Below are 24,021 nucleotides of genomic sequence, written 5' to 3' on the forward strand. Positions count from 1 at the left end.
AATGACTCTTGCTTAGAGACTTGTTGCTCTTGTGGTTAGTGGTAACTGATTTAAAAATTTTGTACTCGCTGTGATATATAGTTTTTATTATTGTTGCTTGCTTTTTCCACAGGTAAACTTGCACTTATAGCGGTTCATGTTTTTTAATTGTAACTTGTTTAACTACATGCTCTTATGGTTCTTCCCTTTGGCACTTACTTTGGTTGTTCACAATGTGTGCTTCATGTTTTGGCTACTCGTGATGTTTTTTGGCTATCTTGTTGTTATGATCAGTGACCTATGCACTTTGTAAAGCTCTCTCTTGGAAGTCGCTTTGGATAAAAGCGTCTGCTAAATGAATAAATGTAAATGTAAGATTTGACTGGCCGTTCATTTAAATAAAGGTTGTTAAAATGACCTTCAATATCAATCTCCAAATACGTTAGATCTCTCTCTGTGTCATGAAACCAACATAACCCACATAAACAAAATTGATTTTTGTGTGTACCCTTATGTGTGTACTCTTATGTATCTACCCTTATGTGTGTACCCTTATGTGTGTACCCTTATGTGTGTACTCTTATGTGTGTACCCTTATGTGTGTACTCTTATGTGTGTACCCTTATGTGTGTACTCTTATGTGTGTACCCTTATGTATCTACCCTTATGTATCTACCCTTATGTGTGTACCCTTATGTGTGTACCCTTATGTGTGTACCCTTATGTGTGTACTCTTATGTGTGTACCCTTATGTGTGTACCCTTATGTGTGTACCCTTATCTGTGTACCCTTATGTGTGTACCCTTATGTGTGTACTCTTATGTGTGTACCCTTATGTATCTACCCTTATGTGTGTACCCTTATGTGTGTACCCTTATGTGTGTACCCTTATCTGTGTACTCTTATGTATCTACCATTATGTGTGTACCCTTATGTGTGTACTCTTATGTGTGTACCCTTATGTGTGTACTCTTATGTGTGTACTCTTATGTGTGTACCCTTATGTATCTACCCTTATGTGTGTACCCTTATGTGTGTACTCTTATGTGTGTACTCTTATGTGTGTACCCTTATGTGTGTACTCTTATGTGTGTACCTTTATGTGTGTACTGTTATGTGTGTACTCTTATTTGTGTATCCTTATGTATCTACCCTTATGTATCTACCCTTATGTGTGTACCCTTATGTGTGTACTCTTATGTGTGTACCTTTATGTGTGTACTCTTATGTGTGTACTCTTATGTGTGTACCCTTATGTATCTACCCTTATGTGTGTACCCTTATGTGTGTACTCTTATGTGTGTACTCTTATGTGTGTACCCTTATGTGTGTACTCTTATGTGTGTACTCTTATGTGTGTATCCTTATGTATCTACCCTTATGTATCTACCCTTATGTATCTACCCTTATGTATCTACCCTTATGTGTGTACCCTTATGTGTGTACTCTTATGTGTGTACCCTTATGTATCTACCCTTATGTGTGTACTCTTATGTGTGTACCCTTATGTATCTACCCTTATGTGTGTACCCTTATGTGTGTACTCTTATGTATCTACCATTATGTGTGTACTCTTATGTGTGTACTCTTGCCCTTTACCCTTAACTATCAGTGCTGCAAACTGGGGTTAAACGGGGGTCGGATGGCTGAGTGGTTAGGGAGTCGGGCTATTAATCAGAAGGTTGTTGGTTCGATTCCCGTCCGTGCCAAACGACATGACGTTGTGTCCTTGGGCAAGGCACTTCACCCTACTTGCCTCGGGGGGAATGTCTCTGTACTTACTGTAAGTCGCTCTGGATAAGAGCGTCTGCCAAATGACTAAATGTAATGTTAATGTAATGTTTAGATTAAAATAGGATAGATTTGTTTGTTTATAAAACACCTATATTATTGTATTATATTTATTATACTAAAGCATACAAAAATCTGTCTGCTTGTTCAAGTATCTTTGCATTTGTGTGATATGAGTTAAGTGTGTAAGGCAGTTGTCTGCACCCTCACTGATCAGTTACACCATTGACTGTAGACATTTTACTGTCTATGAGGTACACTGACAGATTTACCCTCTTCTACACATTCTCTCTGTCTCACGCACTCACCTCCCCCTCCTCTCTTTGCTCTAAATTATCTTTCTGTCTATCTTTCCTTTTAGTCACTGCTGCAAAAAATCAACAATTTCCTTTGTCAGACCATTCTGAGGCAGAGGCTCTGTCTGGGGCTATATTTCACCATGCACACTCAGCTCTCTTTTCTCCATTTTAAGTCTCTTAATTGAGGAGGATGAATAAGACATGGCAGAAGCCACCACATCACTGGCCATTCCTGAGATTCCTGAAACAACTTTTGGCATCACATTGTAATGAAAAAAATACCATATTAATCTCTTTAAAAGAGACTTTGTTTACGCTGGTGTGTTTCCCGGGCTGCAGCTGAAGCATTTTGACTCACCAGAGACCCTCTACACGATGTAAAACAGGGGGGCTCCATGCCTGACAGGTAACAAACCTGCAGGCTATCTGACTAATATTAATAGATAATGTTGTGGCTAAATTCAGAAGGTTTTAAGGATACGCAAAACACTCTTTTCAATCAAACTGGTTTATTCAGGCTTGAAGCAGGTTACAACAAGTGGAGCAATGAAGCAGAGAAGCACAAAGTCAAAATACAGTGGATCATTTATACAGAAATATTGCAAAACATTTCCCTCCTCTCCCAACTCCTCTCAGAACCAAAGATAAAATGACCCCAGATGTCCTTTCCTGACCCAAGTCTGGCACTATCTAATGACCCATATAAGGACATGAGATCTCCATCCCCTCTCTTATCAGAATGTGTTCACCAGCTCATTAAGGGGAAGTGGGTCTAAAGTAATCTCTTAATCTCGTTCTTACCATGTTGTGCTACAACTAGATTTATAGTTATTTAAGGGAATAAATTCTTGTGTCAAATTCATGTATTTTGGTTTTACTTGGAAATATCAGGCAGTTTCTGCGACCACAATAATGAAGAGAAGGAGTTTACCTCTCAAGCTTTGGGAAGGAAGCTTGATCTCTCTCTTGTCCCTCTGCCTGTCCTGTCTGCAGTATATTGGAAGATGGTCTGGAGGAGGAGGGGGAGGAAGCCAAGGAGGCAGACTGGGAGGGGTGCCCCCCAGACTTCCCAGAGCCCCCACCATGAGTGAAGACTCTGGGCCGGATCAGCTTCACTCTGAGCTAGACCCCCCGCACGTATTTAAGGTGAGTTTGACAACAGATCCTCTCATGGTGTAAAGGGTTCACAGTCGATGGCCAAATACAATTTCTTATTGCCAGTCAGGGTGTGTGCATGTGTGTGTGCGTGTGCTAGTGTGTGTGTGAGAGAGAGATTCTGAAGATTCTGTGTTCTATGACGCTTTTATCCAAAGCGACTTCCAAGAGAGAGCTTTACAAAAGAGCATAGGTCACTGATCATAACAACAAGATAGCCCCAAACATTGCGAGCAGCCAAAACATGAAGCATACATTGTGAAAAACCAAATAAGTGCCAAAGGGAAGAACCATAAGGGCATGCAGTTAAACAAGTTACAATTAAACAACATGAAACTCAAAAAGTGCAAGAGTGTACCTGTAGAAAAACAATCAACAGTAACAAATATTTCACAGCGAGTACAATAATTTAAAACCGTTACAACTAACCAACAAGAGCAACAAGTCTCTCAATACGAGTCATTGTGATCCTGGAGGAAACTAACATCAAGTCCAGCCAAGCATTCGTAAGTGCCGTTGTACTCCCGGAACAAGTGCGTCTTGAGCCTTTTCTTGAAGGTGGGGAGACAGTCAGTGTCCTTGATGGAGGTGGGGAGTTGATTCCACCATTGGGGGGGCAGACAGGAGAAGAGCTTGTGTTGGGACCGGGCGCTCTTGAGCGGTGGGACCACCAGACGGTTGTCAGAAGAAGACCGTAGGTGGCGGGGGGGGGGGGGGGGGGGGGTGTAAGGCTGGAGGAGAGACTTGATGTAGTCGGGTGCAGTCCCGTTCACCCCTCGGAAGGTCAGTACCAGAGTCTTGAATCTGATACGGGCCGTGATGGGAAGCCAGTGGAGGGAGATGAGGAGCGGGGTAACATGGGAGCGTCTGGGTAGATTGTAGACCAGACGGGCCGCCGCGTTCTGAATCCTCTGAAGAGGGCGGGTTGCGCATGCTGGGAGACCGGCGAGTACCAATTGTTATTTGCTTATCTGTTTTGATTGCTAATGCCTCGTTCTGACTGTAGGGGAACGTGTAGCTTACGTTCGTTCATTACAACATTTTCTATTCCCCACCCCCCACCCCCCCTTACAGGTAAGAACCATAGACTTATATGGTAAGAACGAAGGTTGTGATATGTGTTGATTAATGTATATATGTTTTAATACTGTAATGAACAATCAGTGAGTAAAGTATTAGGTTAGTTAATGTAATAATTTAAGCATGTACATTTAGCAGACTATACGGAAAAGTTTGACTTAAGCCTGCATGCTAGCTGCTAGCTGAGCCACGTGAAGCTGGGTGAAAGCGAGGTACCATTGTAACATTGTCGAAAAAAAACGTGAATATTTGCTCTACATAGACAATGTCGGTGTCAAAATGTTGTATGCACAGAGTAGGGATGGAAAGATTCACCGGTTCGCATCGATGCATCGGCATAAAAGTTCACGATGCGATGGCCCGGATCCAAAAAGTGTGCACCGGATACAATGTGGGATGAATCGTGATGCATCGTTTCTAACATTTTTGCATCGGTATAATCCGATGTATTTATATAGAATTATGGTAGGCGAACACCATTTAGTATTTAGAAATGTGACCAATGATTTGTGACCAATAATTTTATATTTAGATAGATTCCTCCTCTCTAACTGTTTCTTAAGCGCGCTCTCATCTCCACTGCTGTCAGTAGGGATGGGCGGATCGATCCTAAAGTATCGATATTTTCGATACTGGCATTGTATCAAAAGGATCGATTTTCAATTTGAAATATCGATCCTACCTGGGATTTCTTTTAAACAAGTGATTTTAGAATATTTTTCTAATAGTTGTAGGCCGTATAGTATATAAATGTACTTAAATAAGAAAGTCAATGGGAACTATTTTTTCTTCCGCTGTGTCTGTGCTTATCATGAGTTCATCAGCGGCAGCGCGCCACGCTCTCTCACTCTCACTCAGTGAAAGCACACTCAGCGCAGATTCGAGTGCATTGCTGCGGTCATGACTGAAAGAAAAAGAAGCATAATCCTGGAGTTACATTTTAGTCATTTAGCAGACGCTCTTATCCAGAGCGACTTACAGTAAGTACAGGGACATTCCCCCCGAAGCAAGTAGGGTGAAGTGCCTTGCCCAAGGACACAACGTCATTTGGCACGGCTGGGTATCGAACTGGCAACCTTCAGATTACTAGCCCGACTCACCAGTTAACAACGATGAAACTTTATGTGACATTTGTCAAACAACAATACGCCATTGTGGCAATACCACAAACATGACAAGCATCTAAAAGTTAAACACCCTAAAGAGCACAACGAAGTAGGTACAGCTGACGCGAGCAGAGGAGGCAACACAGACACGTAATGCCTATTGCGGTTTATTTAATATTAATAACGATGGCTTTCAGAATGCATTATAAAATTACTCAACTACAAATATTTCATAGAAGTATCAGTATCGGTAGGGCTGGGCGGTATGACGGTATATACCGTGCGACGGTAGAAATGTGTCTACCGGGAGAGATTGGGCTATACCGTTTCAACCGTGGTATACTTTTATACTATATTTTTGTATTACACGTGTCAATTAAATGTCTGGTTGTTGTATTGTATATAAGCCATCATATAAATCGCATTCTTGCGATATTTAGAATTGTAGTTTAACTTTTATTTGATTTGCTATTTTCGTTTGACCTTGAAGCACATTTGCGTTGGTCTGACGGAACGGAGTGTATTTTGTCTAAGCGGACCACATTCATGCCGATGCTAATTAATGATATATTTGATGACCCATTCTGCAGGTAACCAATTCGATTTGTTGTTCAAGTTTTATGTCTCCTGCTGTAAAATTATTGTTGTAAAATTACACTGGTGGCGTTGCTAGCATTCTTGATCATGACTAGTGAAGGCTAACAATTACTATACCATGATATATTTACCGTAGCCGTGATATAAAATGACTCATACCGTGATAGAAGATTTTGGCCATATCGCCCACCCCTAGGTATCGGTATTGATATCGACGATACTGGTCTTGAAAGTACTTGGTATCGGATCGAAAAGAAAATGATTGGTATCGCCCATCCCTAGCTGTCAGTGGCCGATTCTCATCAAGTCTCTCGACCAAGTTTTGCGCGAGTTGTAGGCGTGTTCGGGAGAGTGTTATCATGGCGAATTACACGTCCCTACGAATTGCAATAAATCCAAGGTTTGGCAACACTTCGGATTTTACAAGAAAGATGGGCAATTTGACAAGACCAATGCAATTGGCAAGATATGTCGTGTTGCTATAAAGTACACAGGGAGCACGGCTAATTTAGGTAGTCACCTGAAGAGGCTACATGGTATTTGTGTGGAGACGTCTGCCTCCCCCTTGGATTCAGCTATGGCTACAGTCAGTGGCTAGCTCCACCGGTACCCCTAGCAAGAATAGGAAGCTATTCTCCGAGAAACAAATCCCTGTTGTGTACGACAAAGTAAGACGAGAGATAGCTGAGTCATTGAGAAAAACCTTAAAGTAGGACGTATGAGTTCAAGTTTAGTGTGTGGTGTTATGACAGTGTTTACAGCAGCTTGTGACTGCCAGTAATAGTTTACCCTTTTTTACATTCAGAGAACACATACAACAGGAAAGAAGGACTGGTTTAAGGCAAGGTCCAGGCCTGATGTTATTTTATCTTTTGTCAGAGACTTTGTTTAATATGTGAAGTAAACCTTTAGGTATCGGATCGTTGGCAGTGCATCGAGATGTGTATCGCATCGTCCTCAGTGATGGAGATGCACATCCCTACTGTATATCTATTTTAGTTTATTACTCAAGGAATAAAAGTTTTTCCCATTATGGAATTATTTCTATTTACTTTTTTTGGTTTAAACTTTACACTTCATAACATATATTCACATCTTCAGACAAATTGTAATTATTATTAGGAACAGGTGACAAGGGTATAAGCTGTGTACATATATGTTTTTAAATTTAGTGTGACTGTAGTGCAGATATTTGAGATAAAAAAATTGATGGAACTGTAGTATTTCAGTGACAAATGTATTTCCATAAAACACGAGTAATATATATTGATCAGTGATTATGACAAAATTTTAATAATCTCATATGTTCAAAATAGAAACTGTATATCACTTTACTTTTTCAATATATTACAATTTAGTGTTTAAAAGAGGAAATTCAAGAAATAGTGTGTGTATGCAAGTAAAAAAAGTTTTGTCAATCATCCACTTTTTAAATACTAACCACAACAGCAAAATGTGTAAAACAAATATATTGAATGTGTTTCACATCAACAGTAATAATGTACCGGTCACATTCAGTAAATCATACAGTATCCAAACCTATAACACATTCTCTATGGCATCGTTTCATTATTAGAACATTGTAAGTCCCTGTAATATCACCATCCCACTACACTATTATTATACCACTGAGTTTCAGAGGTAAATTAGTGCAGTTTGTTTTATGCTTCGGCTTCCCCGGTTTCTTATTGTTATCAATGAATGAGGATAATTTACAACGTTACAATGTTACAATATGTTATATGATAACCAGTGCAATGTATTCAAGATGTGCAGAAGCTTTCACTGCATATTGATACAAAATAGTTTTCCACCAAAGAACTACATACCCCAAAACTCCCTGCCAGGACAACCCCAAAATAGGCAAAAGCCGGGACATGGGTCAGAGGAAAGGTGGTGTTGGAATCTGGTTTCTAGGGTTAGGGTTAACAATGTTCTCTCACCCACACACAAACACCCACACAAACTCACACACAGACATCAGCCCTTTCCACAAGAGATCTGCTCTGCAGATGTTTGACTGATGTCCACATGTCTGAGCTGGCTGGGGGAACTCTGGGCCAACAGCATTCCTGTGTCCGGAGAGAAAGACAGATGTTGGAGATAGTGACGATAGACAGGAATTTGGAATGACAGACGATTGTTGCAGATTGTTGATGAGAACGAAGCCATGAAAGAAGATTGAACCAATAGAGAGCACAAATAAGCCTTGAGACAAAAAGGTATCAAGATCAACTTGATGAAATTAGTAAAAAAATGTATTTCTTATTTTTAGCGATGCACAATATATCGGCGGCCATATCGGTATTGGCCGATAAATATTTTTATTGTTTTTGTTATCGGCCCGATGATTAGGTCAACAAATAATATCATCAAAAAAATATATTATGTATTATTTCCGCCTTGAATCACTTTTTTCTGTCAGGCAATATATTTTATTTATATAAAAGAAAGTCGGCCATAGGAATGTATAATTAATTGTAAAATTAAAAGAAATCTGATCAATTGGTAAAATAAATATCTGTATGTTTTATGCAGTTAAGGTTAACCTTTAGATTAGTGAGTTCCAAATATTTCGGAAGGTCCCCACAGCGTAAGTATTTTTGTATGAAATGGTAGCTAGCTAGCTTAGATAGGTGCCGGGCTAATTTACCTAGCATAATACTCATAGCTATGCTACTACCATGCTAGTGTTACTTGATAGCCTTATAATTAGTACATTTTGCAACCATACTAAAGCTTTTTGTCTATCGCAAAATATTCTATTGGAATGTTCAAATCACATATTTGTGATGTTACGCTGTGGGACCCACATTCGAACGATCACATATTTGTGACCGGAGCGGGTCTGCTTTTAACGAGTTAAAAGCAGTTGTCCACTGTATTTGGTTGCCTTTTGTTTTTGTAATCAGACTCAGGCTTTGTATTTATCGGCATTTAATCAGTTATCAGCTTCCAAATAGTATATAGAGTTATCGGTTATCAGTAACGACCACAATTTCCATATTGGTGCATCCCTACTTATTTTGTTTAACAATTGGATTGGAATCTGAAATGACCTTTGTCTGTATATTCAAGTTGAAAACCTTAGGATTCAAGCTAAGCTTGTCCTCTCCTCTTAATCCTTGTGTGACTGATTGATGACTCAAGGTAATCCTATACCTACATGTGGCTGAATCCAAACAAGCCTTCTACTCCCTCTGACAATCTTCTACCCTCCACCCATTTCCTGCCTCCCTGTCTCCCTCCCTAAACCACCTCCATCTCCTGCCACCCTGTTGCCTTCCCTGGCTTTTGCTCAACTTCAGGATCGGCCCCCCCATCCAATTAATTCTAAAGCTGAGCCTGCTCAACTCTCTCTCGCCACCTCTCTCGTGTGTGTGTATAGTACATGATCATACTTCTTCATGTGTGTTTGTGCGTGTATGTATTCCTACTCACTGTGGTCACTGCAGGATGTCAGCCAGTTTCTCCTGGTAGTACTCGTAGTTCTCCTGGCAGTCCTCCCAGGGCGTGAAGCTCTGTTCGTCACTCTCCACGAACGTGTCCCAGGTGTAGGAGAAGTCCAGGGGCTTCATCATCCTAAGTTTGCAGCCTGCCTGCGCCAGGGCCCTCAGCCCTGCCTGGATGTCCGGCTCCTCCCACTCAAACAGCCGGGCGGAGAAGATGGTCAGCTTCAAGCTCTTCCTGGCCTGGAGTACCTCCACCAGCTTGGCTGCACAGGTGGCACAAGGACTGGAGGACACATACCTTGGGGGAGATGGGAAATATGTACACACCACATGGAGATAAGTACAGCTCAGTGGTGGATTATTTGACTGCAGATCAAGAGGTTGCAGGTTCAAATCCCCCCCTCCCGTGCATTGCTTTGGATTAAAGCATATGCTAAAGGAATACATTACGTGTGGGGTGTTCTGTTGAATAATTTTATGAGGGTATCACAACTTCCTAACCCTGTGAAGCAAATAATATCCAGAAAATTCTGATTTTTTAAATAAAAGTGTTTATTGGACCTTTAGTCAAAGAATGAGACATGACATCACAAACTATGAAGTGCTTTGTTTCCATCTTATGCTCGTACACTGGGCATCTGTAATAACCCCATGTGCATGTACATACCCCTGCTCCATTTCTTTGGCAGTTGTGTTAACTGACTTTCCCTATTTCTGTACACTGTGTACACGTTTGTTTGTTTGTTCTGCATTTTCCTGCAGCATTTCATCATTAACCCTTGTGTTATCTTCGGGTCATTCTGACCCATCAGTCATTGTGACCCACCGTCGTATTGCGACAGATTTACCGCATACAAAGACAAAGTGAAGCATTTTCTTTTAACCGTTGGGCTGTCTCAGACCCCCCACATTGCAAAGGTTAAAAGAAAATTATTTTAATTTGTTTTTGTATTGGGTAAAATTGGGTAAACACAACGATGGTTCGTTATGAACCTTTGGGTCATGTGACCCGAAGGCAGCACGAGGGTTAACAAACATGTATGGTGTCCAGGCACACCTGTCTTCTGTGGCTTCCTCAACACATTCATTAAATTCAACAGCGGGAGGTTCATATTGAACTTTTTTACACTTGTATTTTTTCGTTTTCACTTTACCCCTTGCCGACTGTTTTGTTGTTGTTGCTGTTGGGCCTTCTACCTCTGCTCATTTGGTCTACACTTTCCTCTTGCAGTGCTGGGCCCTCTACTTCTGCACTAGTCTGGTCAACACTTTCCTCTTGCAAGTCTTCCTCCTCACCTCTATCTGAGCTTCCCTCAGTAAGCACTGCATTAGGAGACCATTCCTTCTCCTCATCATCACCATCTTCCCCGTAACTCAGGGGCATCGTTAGACCCTTATTACTGGGGGCACGTGCCCCAGTATAAATCTGCTGTGCCCCGTTAAAAAGATTTAACAATTTATTTTATTAGTCAGTGCATTCATTTAGATTGATAATCCCGGAAAAAAAAGCAGTAATCCAATCAACGCTTGTCAAATCAAAGCAGTTTAACCGAAAACACAAACCAATGCCTGCAGAATTCCATGTCAGCGCGCTCTTCTGAGCTTGCCAAATAGCCACTGCAGCATGCACACAGAAGTCCAGGTGTCGGACTCAGCACACAAGTCAGAATTGAGGTAGGCTAAGCAAACATTACAAAACTAAAGAAAGTTTCGAAATGATAGGCCTACCGATCATCTTATTTTCATGAAAACATAAAAACAACATTACACGAAGCCCCAAAAAACAGTATTTGCGCTCAAATGAATGAAAAAAAATGTGTGAGCTTGCATTAACTTGATGTCCCTGCCAAAGCTGATATCAAACTTGCGTCCCTGAACTGTTGTATAGTGGGTTAAGCAAGGGGTGTTTCTATAGCCGTGCTATGTCCCTCGCCCTGCTTGTATGTGTGTTCTGTATTGTTGTGTGCTTGTCTTCCCTTCTGTTTCCCCTCATTCTCATTGCTGCAACCAGGTGCCCGTCAGTGATTGGCTACCAACCCAATCCTCGTTACCGGTGCACCTACGCCCATCCATCTCCGTCCGCGATTGGCTGTCGTCACCACTCCCCCGCCGCCAACGCACTACACTCCTCCAAACAACTGTCTGTCCGTCCACATTTAAACCCTGTCCTCTATTCAGTAGTCTCTAGCCCTGTGTGTGTTTGTCGTCGGCGTTGTATGTGTCTGTGCCGTTTTGCCGATACTTCTGAGACTCTTGTTAAGTGTTATACGTTGTTATCCTCCTGTTGGTTTGTTTGTCTAGGTAAGGAGCGTGTGCCACCCATGTATGTTTTTAGTATAGGGACGTCTTTTGGTTAGGTAGATGGGGTTCTTTTCTTCTCATAGTTCCACTGTACCCTGTCGGCTGTGTTTTTCCCCCTTTTGTGTAGACAATAAATTTTTTGTTGGCTTGTACCTCAGTGTGTCTTAGTGTCATAGGCTCATTGAGCAGTGTTACTCAGTGTGTCTTAGTGTCATAGGCTCATTGTACCTCAGTGTGTCTTAGTGTCATAGGCTCATTGTACCTCAGTGTGTCTTAGTGTCATAGGCTCATTGAGCAGTGTACCTCAGTGTGTCTTAGTGTCATAGGCTCATTGAGCAGTGTACCTCAGTGTGTCTTAGTGTCATAGGCTCATTGAGCAGTGTACCTCAGTGTGTCTTAGTGTCATAGGCTCATTGAGCAGTGTTACTCAGTGTGTCTTAGTGTCATAGGCTCATTGAGCAGTGTTACGGCCTTTCCCCCTAGACAAGGTGCGTAACCCGTAACAAGCCGAGTAGAGCATTGTGCGCAGCACGCTTGGAAGAAAAAAAGTGATATGAATAGGGGCCTGTTTCCCAGTAGAGTTTTATGTCTAACAACGCCCCTGCCCTAACTTCTCCATGTCACTTGAATTGCCATCAAGTATCATGCTGATGACATTTTCAACATTTTATTCTTTTGCCATCTAAAAGTAAACAGAAAATACAAATGATTGTTTACTCAGATTTTTATAGAGCAATATAACAAAAGATTATGAGGATTTAAAAATAAATAAAATACATACATTTCCACTCAAAAAATATCTTACTGTGGCATTTATACCTTTAATTAGTTTAATTAAATGATCAAAACACAGTATTTGGCATTGTGAAATGGCATAATCCAGATTGCATCATGAAATGCAATGCATTGTCGATGCCAGAATTTGCAGGTCAATTATTACTTTATATACCTGCTGTATCATATTTGATACCTATATTTTCAATACGATTTTACCTTTTTACGTTATGCCACTGCATACTTCTATTCTATAAAAAAAAACAATTATTCATAAGTATGCAGTGGCATAACGACATCTCTGACGTTGATAACAAACCAAACTGTTTAAAAATCAGTTGAAAATTGAGCAAGTTATGGTAATTTAAAAAGTACATGTAGCATCAACACAATGTTATGGGTGAGTGAGTTGACTGTAGCAAGATGGCCGCCATGTGCGGACGAGACATCTACCCTTTATATATATCTATGGTACTAACAACCAGACTTATCTAAATCTGTGGCTTCAACTAGTGTGTTGAACACACACCCACAACAAAAAGGGATTGTTCTTTTGACAAACGGTACAGTTTCCATCGCCTGCCAACAGATGAGGAATACAAAAGAATGTAGCTGAAAAACCTAGCCTTGAAGAGACCACCCAAAACACTATCATATGTGTACTCATTTCATTTTGTGGACAAAAAGCCGACGGAGGAAATCCGCATTCCTACTTTGTGTTTGGGCTACGAAAGACCTCCACAGATTTAGTTGCAGTACTGACAGTAAAGATGGGATGCAAGTGTTCATATAGGAATTTGTGTGGGTTAGTAGTGCCCTGGTCCAGCAACACATGAGCACCCAGCCGTTTGTATTTCACTTTGACGATGACAACTAAAACCCAGGACCGGTGATGTGGGACTTTAAGGCTCTGACTAGGCTATATGTCTGCTTTAAGGTAGACAAGGTTGTGTCCCACCTCCTATGGGAATAAGGTGGTATCAGAGAATGTCTAATATAGCTCCTTCAGGCGACGCGACACGCCCCCTGTGGTGGACATTTAGAATATAGTTACAATGTATGCCAGTCTCAAGCAGAGAAGACTGCTGATTTTCTCACAATTTCAAAGCCTAATTTAACATTCTTCTTCACTTAAAACTCATTTTCAATTCCACTTTACAGGATCTTTAAAGGGGTCATTGATTTCGAAACCGATTTTACCATGTCATAGTTGAATAACGACAGTTCGGTGGGTAAAATGGACATACAGTGAACCTCAAAGTCCATTGACACCTCTTTCCTATCTAAATCTCACAACTTGAAACTGCAACTGTAAAACGATCGGTTTTGAAAACGCTGTATTTGTGACGTCACAAATAAGGCATCGCCTTTGTCACGCCCCAACATTTATACAGACCAGCCCTCTGGTGTTCTGGCCCAGGATCTCAGACACTAGTTTAGCTGCGCGCTGCTCTGTGTACTTCCACGGGAACAACAAATGAGAACGTTTGAACGTTTTTAAAGTATATTGAAAATGGACCATCGTAAATGCAGTGTTCCAGGCTGTACTGAGAATTAGGGATGGGAAAACGATGCCTTGTGAAGCTTTGGTGATTTCTTCCGGATTGTGTCGAACCAAAGAGCCGAACTATTGGCGCATTGAAATTGGAGAGCACAGTGACATCTAGTGGTCAGCTAAAATCATAGCAGCCATCTCAACTGAATGAGATGTACCAGTAGTTTCTGACGGTACTTCGCCTGTTAATTATTCAATGTCTTCATTTTTGTAAGGCTACGTGGTGGTCTAATATTCGTGTTCATTCATTAAAACCATACATGTGTATTTGAGAACTGTGTAATTTTCATACAATAAATATGTTTTACTGTGATGTTCAACTAGTCTACACCACACTTTGTAATGTTCAGCAAACAGTATAAGGGCGGTAGAATGCTTAAGTGTATGGAAGTATTAAATGACCGCTGATACAGAGTAGTAGCCTACACGACCACTCTGCTGTCTTCTACTTTCTGCTCTTCTGCTAATATAACCTACTTCTCGTCTGCTAATGATAATTCTCTAATCGTATTCTATTAATAACTATGTACTCTATTAATGACTGTTTGCGCTTCTGCTAATGTAGTGTTCGCCTCCTATTAAGACGACAAGCACTGGTTTCTTTCCCTCTTTTAAGGTTTAGAAGTGCGCCACAACTTTGAACCAGTTCGTGACGTCTGAAGCATTGAACGTCATCAATCACGTGGCATCGTCATTTGACACAAGCTCTAAACCACTTTTTCGAAACTGTGCGTATTGGTTTTGCGACACAACCATCGATGCGTCAGTGCCATATGTCCCATCCCTACTGAGAATGCTGACACTTTTCATAATCTTCCCAAGGAACCAGACACTCGACGGGCATGGCTGATGTTTTTCTATGAGAAGATCCCTGTTCGAGCAAATGAATAAATGCATTTATTCATTTGCTCGAACCATTTCACCAAAGACAGTTTTGAATGAAATTCAAATATGTTTCTAAACACATCAACATACCTTACTTAGCAAATGACTCTAGCTAGACTAGCTGTGGTCGGCATTATATGGGAAGCTTCCGAAAAAATAGCCAGAAAACAAATAGTCTAGCCTATTGCTAACGCCTGTCTAGATTATCCATTTGAAAGAACTGGAGAAAGGCAGGTGCTACATACAGGATACGTTAGCATTGCTAAGAGCTTCTTAGGAACGTTCTAAGAGCGTTCTAGAGCGCTCTTAGAACGTTCCTAAGAAGATCTTAGCGTTAAGAGCTTTTTAACGAATCTGGGAAACCCGGCCAATAATTGTTACCGACAAAATCATACTACAGCTTGCGGTTATGATGAACATAAGGTCGGAACACACCTCTTTTCAGCAACAGCTTCATAGCAAATCCTGCTTTACGGTCTGTAAGAGCCGTAGCCACGCTCCGTCTGACAAGGTAGTTTTCCACTCACGGGATTCGAACGCTCGGCCTCCGACTTGCCAAGCGCCACCACTACCAACTACGCCAAAGAAAAGCTATCTCTTCTTTGACGCGGGTGGCCTCTTACATACCTGAACAGCGAGTTTCACGGTTCTCACTCCGTTACATACGGTATAGACAAACATCAGCCATGCCCGTCTAGTCAATGTTAGCTAGACTCTAGCTCATCTGCTTTTTATTAACGCTGATTTGCAAGGAATGCAAGAAATGGAGTTAGGCCTGAAAAGGTTAACTAAAGTTCGGGAGGAAGGTGGCACACCAAGACTCCTCCTTCTCCAATCAAACTAATACGCATCAGCCCAGTAAAGCACGGAAGAATGCGACCAAATTCCCCTTGGTCAATTAAGAGTTCTGTATTGTAACTTCCATTCCTCTGGTCCTCGTGCTAGCATGTTGTTGTCACCCTCCCACCCTTCCCTTTCTTCTCTGCTTCTCCCTGTCATCTATCCAGGCTTCCCAGGGGATCTGCTTGAGCTGCTGCTCGGCTGTGACCCATTAGGACTCTCCGCCACACCCCGAGTCCATGCCCGGACACCAGGCCCGGCTCTGCTACCGGCCTCCTCCACCATCGGGCTTGGCTCTGCTACCAGCTCTGCTTCAATAAAAGCTATCTATTCAATCTATGGTGTGATTACTGAACTCGTGAACAGCTAGATAGCGAAAACACCTAGACTGTAGGCATGGAAACTAGTTTAGCTTGCTAACGCAAGAGCATAGGTAGAATGTGTGATGATTTAGCCTAGTTTATTGGCAATGGGGCTAACGTTGTTTCATGTTCCTGACTGTGTTTCATTCAAATAAATAACCTGTGTTGTCATGTAAATCTACAATTCAAGATGCATGTTTGTCCAGATCAATTTTTCAGCAAGATAGCTAGAGCTAACTGAAGCTGAGTTGAATCACGATAGTTTGTTTGCTAAGCTGTAGTGTTAACGTTACCCACATAAGTCGATCATGTTTGCTTCGACAACAGAAGTGTAAACAACTAACGTAATCATTTGAAATGATATCTAGTCAATCTGTTGAAAACAGTGTTGTGTAGACACAATAGATTTATTTGTACGTTTTTATTTCAAGCCTTCCACCTTCGTTGTTTCAGTGAGTGCTGTGGCCGTGTTGCGTCTTTGCTCCACAGTTTCACACGTTGTAAACCAACCAATCAGCACGCAGCTCATCTATATATTCATGATCATACCATAAAAGGAGAAAACCTAGCGTTTTTTCCCGGGAAAATTTCACTGGATGTATCAGGGGGCATAGAACAGCACTCCGGCCATTTTCAGCCCAACCAATGTTACATACCCTATTCGAAGACCTTAAGGAACAGTGTGACATACCAAAAAACCCAGTCAATCACCCCTTTAAATGCCTGCTACTGCCTGCAGTGCACGGAAAATCCACCAGATGGTACAAGACATGTAGCCTATAGGATTGTATGCAACATGTTTTTCAGGAAAGTATTGATCATGTTAATGACGTAGAGATCTCTGAAACACATGTAGCAAATATGATACGGGATTGCCAGATGATTTGTGACACATTGGCCTACCTATCTGGGGAGTCATCCCTGGTAACTGTTTGGAAAAGGTTATGGATTTGAGAGCAGGGTCAGTTGCCTACCAGGTCACAGTGTATTTGAGAGCGGGGTCGTAGCTGGGCAGGGTCTGGAGGAAGAAGGCCTGCTCGGAGTGAGCCCCTGCATGCTCGTCCTCCAGGAAGCCCCTCAGAAGGCCCTCGGCAGCACTGCCCTGGTCCACCAGGTAGCACAGGAACGTCTTGTTCCTACCCGATGAGTACTCCACGTTCTTGAACTGGAACTTGAAGAAGAACGGATCGATGCGATCCCTAGGGAAGAGATGGGAGGGCCATAAGAAGGGAGAGACTGGAACTACACCCTGATCTCTTCTCATCCTCATCTAGAACTACATCCTGATCTCTTCTCATCCTCATCTGGAACTACATCCTGATCTCTTCTCATCCTCATCTGGAACTACACCCTGATCTCCTATCATCCTCATCTGGAACTACATCCTGATCTCTTCTCATCCTCATCTGGAACTACATCCTGATCTCCTCTCATCCTCATCTGGAACTACATCCTGATCTCCTCTCATCCTCATCTGGAACTACACCCTGATCTCTTCTCATCCTCATCTGGAACTACATCCTGATCTCCTCTCATCCTCATCTGGAACTACATCCTGATCTCCTCTCATCCTCATCTGGAACTACACCCTGATCTCCTCTCATCCTCATCTGGAACTACACTCTGATCTCTTCTCATCCTCATCTGGAACTACACCCTGATCTCTTCTCATCCTCATCTGGAACTACATCCTGATCTCCTCTCATCCTCATCTGGAACTACACCCTGATCTCTTCTCATCCTCATCTGGAACTACATCCTGATCTCTTCTCATCCTCATCTGGAACTACACCCTGATCTCCTCTCATCCTCATCTGGAACTACACCCTGATCTCCTCTCATCCTCATCTGGAACTACACCCTGATCTCCTCTCATCCTCATCTGGAACTACACCCTGATCTCCTCTCATCCTCATCTGGAACTACACCCTGATCTCCTCTCATCCTCATCTGGAACTACATCCTGATCTCCTCTCATCCTCATCTGGAACTACATCCTGATCTCCTCTCATCCTCATCTGGAACTACATCCTGATCTCCTCTTATCCTCATCTGGAACTACACCCTGATCTCCTCTCATCCTCATCTGGAACTACACCCTGATCTCTTCTCATCCTCATCTGGAACTACACCCTGATCTCTTCTCATCCTCATCTGGAACTACATCCTGATCTCCTCTCATCCTCATCTGGAACTACACCCTGATCTCTTCTCATCCTCATCTGGAACTACATCCTGATCTCTTCTCATCCTCATCTGGAACTACACCCTGATCTCCTCTCATCCTCATCTGGAACTACATCCTGATCTCCTCTCATCCTCATCTGGAACTACATCCTGATCTCCTCTCATCCTCATCTGGAACTACACCCTGATCTCCTCTCATCCTCATCTGGAACTACACCCTGATCTCTTCTCATCCTCATCTGGAACTACACTCTGATCTCTTCTCATCCTCATCTGGAACTACATCCTGATCTCCTCTCATCCTCATCTGGAACTACACCCTGATCTCCTCTCATCCTCATCTGGAACTACACCCTGATCTCTTCTCATCCTCATCTGGAACTACACCCTGATCTCTTCTCATCCTCATCTGGAACTACACTCTGATCTCTTCTCATCCTCATCTGGAACTACATCCTGATCTCTTCTCATCCTCATCTGGAACTACACCCTGATCTCCTCTCATCCTCATCTGGAACTACATCCTGATCTCCTCTCATCATCATCTGGAACTACATCCTGATCTCTTCTCATCCTCATCTGGAACTACACCCTGATCTCTTCTCATCCTCATCTGGAACTACACCCTGATCTCCTCTCATCCTCATCTGGAACTACATCCTGATCTCCTCTCATCCTCATCTGGAACTACATCCTGATCTCCTCTCATCCTCATCTGGAACTACACCCTGATCTCCTCTCATCCTCATCTGGAACTACACCCTGATCTCCTCTCATCCTCATCTGGAACTACACCCTGATCTCCTATCATCCTCATCTGGAACTACATCCTGATCTCTTCTCATCCTCATCTGGAACTACATCCTGATCTCCTATCATCCTCATCTGGAACTACACCCTGATCTCCTCTCATCCTCATCTGGAACTACATCCTGATCTCTTCTCATCCTCATCTGGAACTACACCCTGATCTCTTCTCATCCTCATCTGGAACTACACCCTGATCTCTTCTCATCCTCATCTGGAACTACACCCTGATCTCTTCTCATCCTCATCTGGAACTACATCCTGATCTCTTCTCATCCTCATCTGGAACTACATCCTGATCTCTTCTCATCCTCATCTGGAACTACACCCTGATCTCCTCTCATCCTCATCTGGAACTACATCCTGATCTCTTCTCATCCTCATCTGGAACTACATCCTGATCTCCTCTCATCCTCATCTGGAACTACATCCTGATCTCCTCTCATCCTCATCTGGAACTACATCCTGATCTCTTCTCATCCTCATCTGGAACTACATCCTGATCTCCTCTCATCCTCATCTGGAACTACACCCTGATCTCCTCTCATCCTCATCTGGAACTACATCCTGATCTCTTCTCATCCTCATCTGGAACTACATCCTGATCTCCTCTCATCCTCATCTGGAACTACATCCTGATCTCCTCTCATCCTCATCTGGAACTACATCCTGATCTCCTCTCATCCTCATCTGGAACTACATCCTGATCTCCTCTCATCCTCATCTGGAACTACACCCTGATCTCCTCTCATCCTCATCTGGAACTACATCCTGATCTCCTCTCATCCTCATCTGGAACTACACTCTGATCTCCTCTCATCCTCATCTGGAACTACATCCTGATCTCTTCTCATCCTCATCTGGAACTACATCCTGATCTCCTCTCATCCTCATCTGGAACTACACCCTGATCTCCTCTCATCCTCATCTGGAACTACACCCTGATCTCCTATCATCCTCATCTAGAACTACACCCTGATCTCCTATCATCCTCATCTGGAACTACATCCTGATCTCTTCTCATCCTCATCTGGAACTACATCCTGATCTCCTCTCATCCTCATCTGGAACTACATCCTGATCTCCTCTCATCCTCATCTGGAACTACACCCTGATCTCTTCTCATCCTCATCTGGAACTACATCCTGATCTCCTCTCATCCTCATCTGGAACTACATCCTGATCTCCTCTCATCCTCATCTGGAACTACACCCTGATCTCCTCTCATCCTCATCTGGAACTACACTCTGATCTCTTCTCATCCTCATCTGGAACTACACCCTGATCTCTTCTCATCCTCATCTGGAACTACATCCTGATCTCCTCTCATCCTCATCTGGAACTACACCCTGATCTCTTCTCATCCTCATCTGGAACTACATCCTGATCTCCTCTCATCCTCATCTGGAACTACACATAGCTTTGGTTCTCCCATGTAGGAAGTGTTGTTAGTATCAGAAAGCATTTCCAAATCTTTTAAAATAGTCATAAGTCATTCTATTTCAAACTGAAAAAATGTGGATACATCACTGTAGTTTCTTATTACCCTGCATTTAAATAGATATAATCATTGAAGGGGATTTTAGATTCTAATCTTGTCTGCAACACCCAGTTATCTAAGAGGTCACATTAAGTTACGTTCTTCTACTAAGGTACTCTCAAAGTAAATGACAAAAAAGCTAAATGTTTAACATCTTTAAAAATGTGGTTTAATAATTGGAAAGATAAGTGTTTCAATGTGCCTTTTTGTCTATTAGCTTTACTATTAGACTCAATGATTGGAGTGAAACATCTGTGCTCTGATTGGTCTGAAACATCTGTAATTTGATTGGTTTTATACACCCACATGGGCCCGTAACTTGAGTCAACTCAACCTCTAAATCGAGCAGGGATCACACTGAGACGGCACCATCAGTAGAAATGCGCCTCAGTGAGAAAGTTGCATGAGGGGTGTACTGTGTCCAAGGTATTATACCTCCCATGTCTCATCATCATGTTCTATTGCTTTCTCAAAAAACACAGAAAATCTTCACTGTAGGAGTTCAAATTTCCAGATGCAACAGTGTATATTTGAGCAGCATGATATTCAGGTTCAACGGAACAGATTTCACCTCACAAATCACACTTCAATACTTCAATCCTTAGATGGAGATGCCAAAAATAGACTCTCTGGAAGAGTGTAGAACGATTTAGTTTCCTACTTTAAACATTTGTACAGGTTGGCAAAATAGTCCTTCACCCATGCCAAATACATAAGGTCTTGCACCCGTCACTGTTGTCTTGTTAAAACAGAGACAGAATGAAAGAGAGAATGAGCGAGAGAGAGAAAGATGGAAAGATTCAGAGCCTGAGAGCCAGCAGATATACCAGCTGGCCTGACAGGCTAAGTTTAGGGCGTCAGCGCAGCCTAGCGTGGAATGCTAGCTCTGTATTTTTAGCCCTCTGATTTCGTTACCCACTTGTCCACATTCCAAGACAGGCCCAGGCTGTGTGCTCTACATTATGAGCCGCCCGCTCTGCCCACAGTCACATTATGGACACAGGAGGATGCATGCAGGATCAAGGTTTATTCCAATACAGCTATTCCACCTGTTACAGTACTGTAGCTACATTGATCTACTGTACTAACATCCTACGTCTCAAAACATCTCATTTGTGCATCGGTTGAGTTAGGATTGTGGTGGTCATTTGAATTTCCTTTTCACAAACTAGGATGAAACATGTTGATGTTTTTTTTCATAGCCTCATGACTTGGGTCAAGTGTAATTGTTGGGAAACACCTGCTGTGCTTGATGGATCTGGTACAACGGAAGCTGAATTAAACGCTACTCCGGACCTCTGGTAGGTCCAGAGTAGGTAGGCCAGGTAGGACTGAGGCTGAAGTGAGCTTCAACTTGTGTAAAAGCATATTTGTACCTCACATACATCCAAAAAGTGCAAACTAAAGCATGTTCAGGATACTCCAACTAGTCCAATGTTTTGATTGAGGTGGCCATTTTGAAAATAGAAGATCTAAACCAAGTCACTAGACTACATTAGAGATCATGTCAGTAGGACTTCAGTGACCGGTTGTCTCCTGACAGACCTGAGGAGACTCCATATGTCAACATGTAGCTATTTGGCCCCGATGGTTTAATCAGGGTCATGAGTGTAAACAGATAAATGGTGTTATGATCCCCTCCGAGTCTTAAGTTCCTCATTAGTGAGTCTGGGAAGTGACAGATACGCTTTACAGTGACCCGGTTCCCATATTCAAATAAAGTGACCTTCCCTTCCTTCTTCACAAATCTGACATATTCCCCATTACAGTACAACACGTGCGAGACATTATTTAGCTCTTAATTCCTTCCTGACTGATTTCTCACCGTGGACTTGACGTTTTTCTCGTCTGGATTTCTGTACACATGCAGCGTTGGCTAATCTAATTTGATCGCATTCGTATCTCCGCCACTTGCCCATCAACACAAACTGAGGATCAAAACAGAGCCAGGGGGTTTTCCATGACAGACCGCTGACCCAGATTGAGATTACTAACCTTCTCGAACGCCCCTAAATTTAACCTGAGACCCTGCAACACTTAGACATTGGGTTGCTCTCCATGAACCAATGACGATGCAAGTTTCAGCACCGGGTCATTGGCACCCAGCCAATGACAGGGCCAGGTGGACCAGGCTGATGATTGGATGCAGATTAGCCAGAGCCTCCACAACACACACTATCATCTAATTCAAGTAGATCAGCTTCAAGCACAATTAGTTTTGTTTTCAGATCCACACTGATGGGATGTTTTAGTCCATCATAAAACTTTTGCCTGTTAGTAGCGATTCTATACTGCCATTGTATTTCATTCATTCTCTCTATCTCTCTGACTCTTAACCACAGACTCTGTACAGGACTCTGTCTAGACGTCTATTCATCCAAAGCCCTGATACATTATGTAGTTTCTCATACGTAGTCCCTATAGAACAGGAAAACACTGAGACACTAACCAGTCACTGACTGACGCTGATCCAGAATGGAGCCAAGCCACTGTGAGAGGTTATGTCTCCAGGCGATGTCTACCCACGTGTCAGATACTGGGTTCTGGTGCTCACTCACCCTGTGATTATTTCAAACGGAGGCAGTTCCATGGGCTCCACCTGGACCTCCCCGTTCTCTCCGTTAGCTGCTGGTGCCGCCGTGCCATTAGCCGCTCCTCCGTTAGCCTCAGGGGCGGCCGGGGCGTTCGCCGGTGTCTTCTCCCCCGCTGCCGGGGCTTTCCCCTCCTTCCTCGGCTCCTTCTTCACCTCCACCACTTCCTTCTTCTCCTTTCTCTTCGCTGCAGGACGACCACTGGCTCCTGTCTTTCTGTCGGCCATGATGACTGGTCCAGAGGAACGCTCAGAGTCTATGAGTGTCTATGAAGTGTGTGGGTCAGACAGACAGAGACAGACAGAGAGAGAGAGGAAGAGAGAGGGGGGTTGGGGTAGATATTGGAAGAAAAGTTTGGGAAAATAGAGAGTGAGAAAGAGAGAAAGAGAAAAGGAACCGGAACAGGAGACAGAAAGAGAGGAAATGGGAGTAAGAGGGGCAGTCAGGAGAGAGAGAAAGAGAGAGCTGAGGGGAGCAGCCAGGAGAGAGAGAGAGATGAGGGGGCAGTCAGGAGAGAGAGAGAGAGCTGAGGGGGGCAGCCAGGAGAGAGAGAGAGATGAGGGGGCAGTCAGGAGAGAGAGAGATGAGGGGGGCAGTCAGGAGAGAGAGAGATGAGGGGGGCAGGAGAGATGTGATGTGGACACACTCAGGCAGCTGCAGCTCTACTCAGGTCTATTAAAAGACTTGAGGGGCACAGAGCTGGCTGCTGTGTTGTTGCAG

General features: G+C 42.9%; 1 protein-coding gene across 1 annotated transcript; it reads right to left on the reverse strand.

The window, feature by feature from the left end:
• Nucleotides 1–7,227: 7,227 nt before the first annotated feature.
• On the reverse strand, nucleotides 7,228–23,760 carry apobec2a (apolipoprotein B mRNA editing enzyme, catalytic polypeptide-like 2a). Its single transcript, XM_062448734.1, has 4 exons — nucleotides 23,269–23,760; nucleotides 17,151–17,375; nucleotides 9,449–9,757; nucleotides 7,228–8,079 (listed from the first exon to the last, which is right to left on the reverse strand). The coding sequence occupies exons 1-3, from the start codon at nucleotides 23,526–23,528 to the stop codon at nucleotides 9,454–9,456; spliced, it is 789 nt and encodes a 262-aa protein (XP_062304718.1). The 5' UTR covers nucleotides 23,529–23,760; the 3' UTR covers nucleotides 7,228–8,079; nucleotides 9,449–9,453.
• Between the last annotated feature and the right edge of the window lie 261 nt (nucleotides 23,761–24,021).

This window comes from Osmerus eperlanus, chromosome 1 (genome assembly GCF_963692335.1).
Source record: "Osmerus eperlanus chromosome 1, fOsmEpe2.1, whole genome shotgun sequence".
Classification (NCBI taxonomy): domain Eukaryota; kingdom Metazoa; phylum Chordata; class Actinopteri; order Osmeriformes; family Osmeridae; genus Osmerus; species Osmerus eperlanus.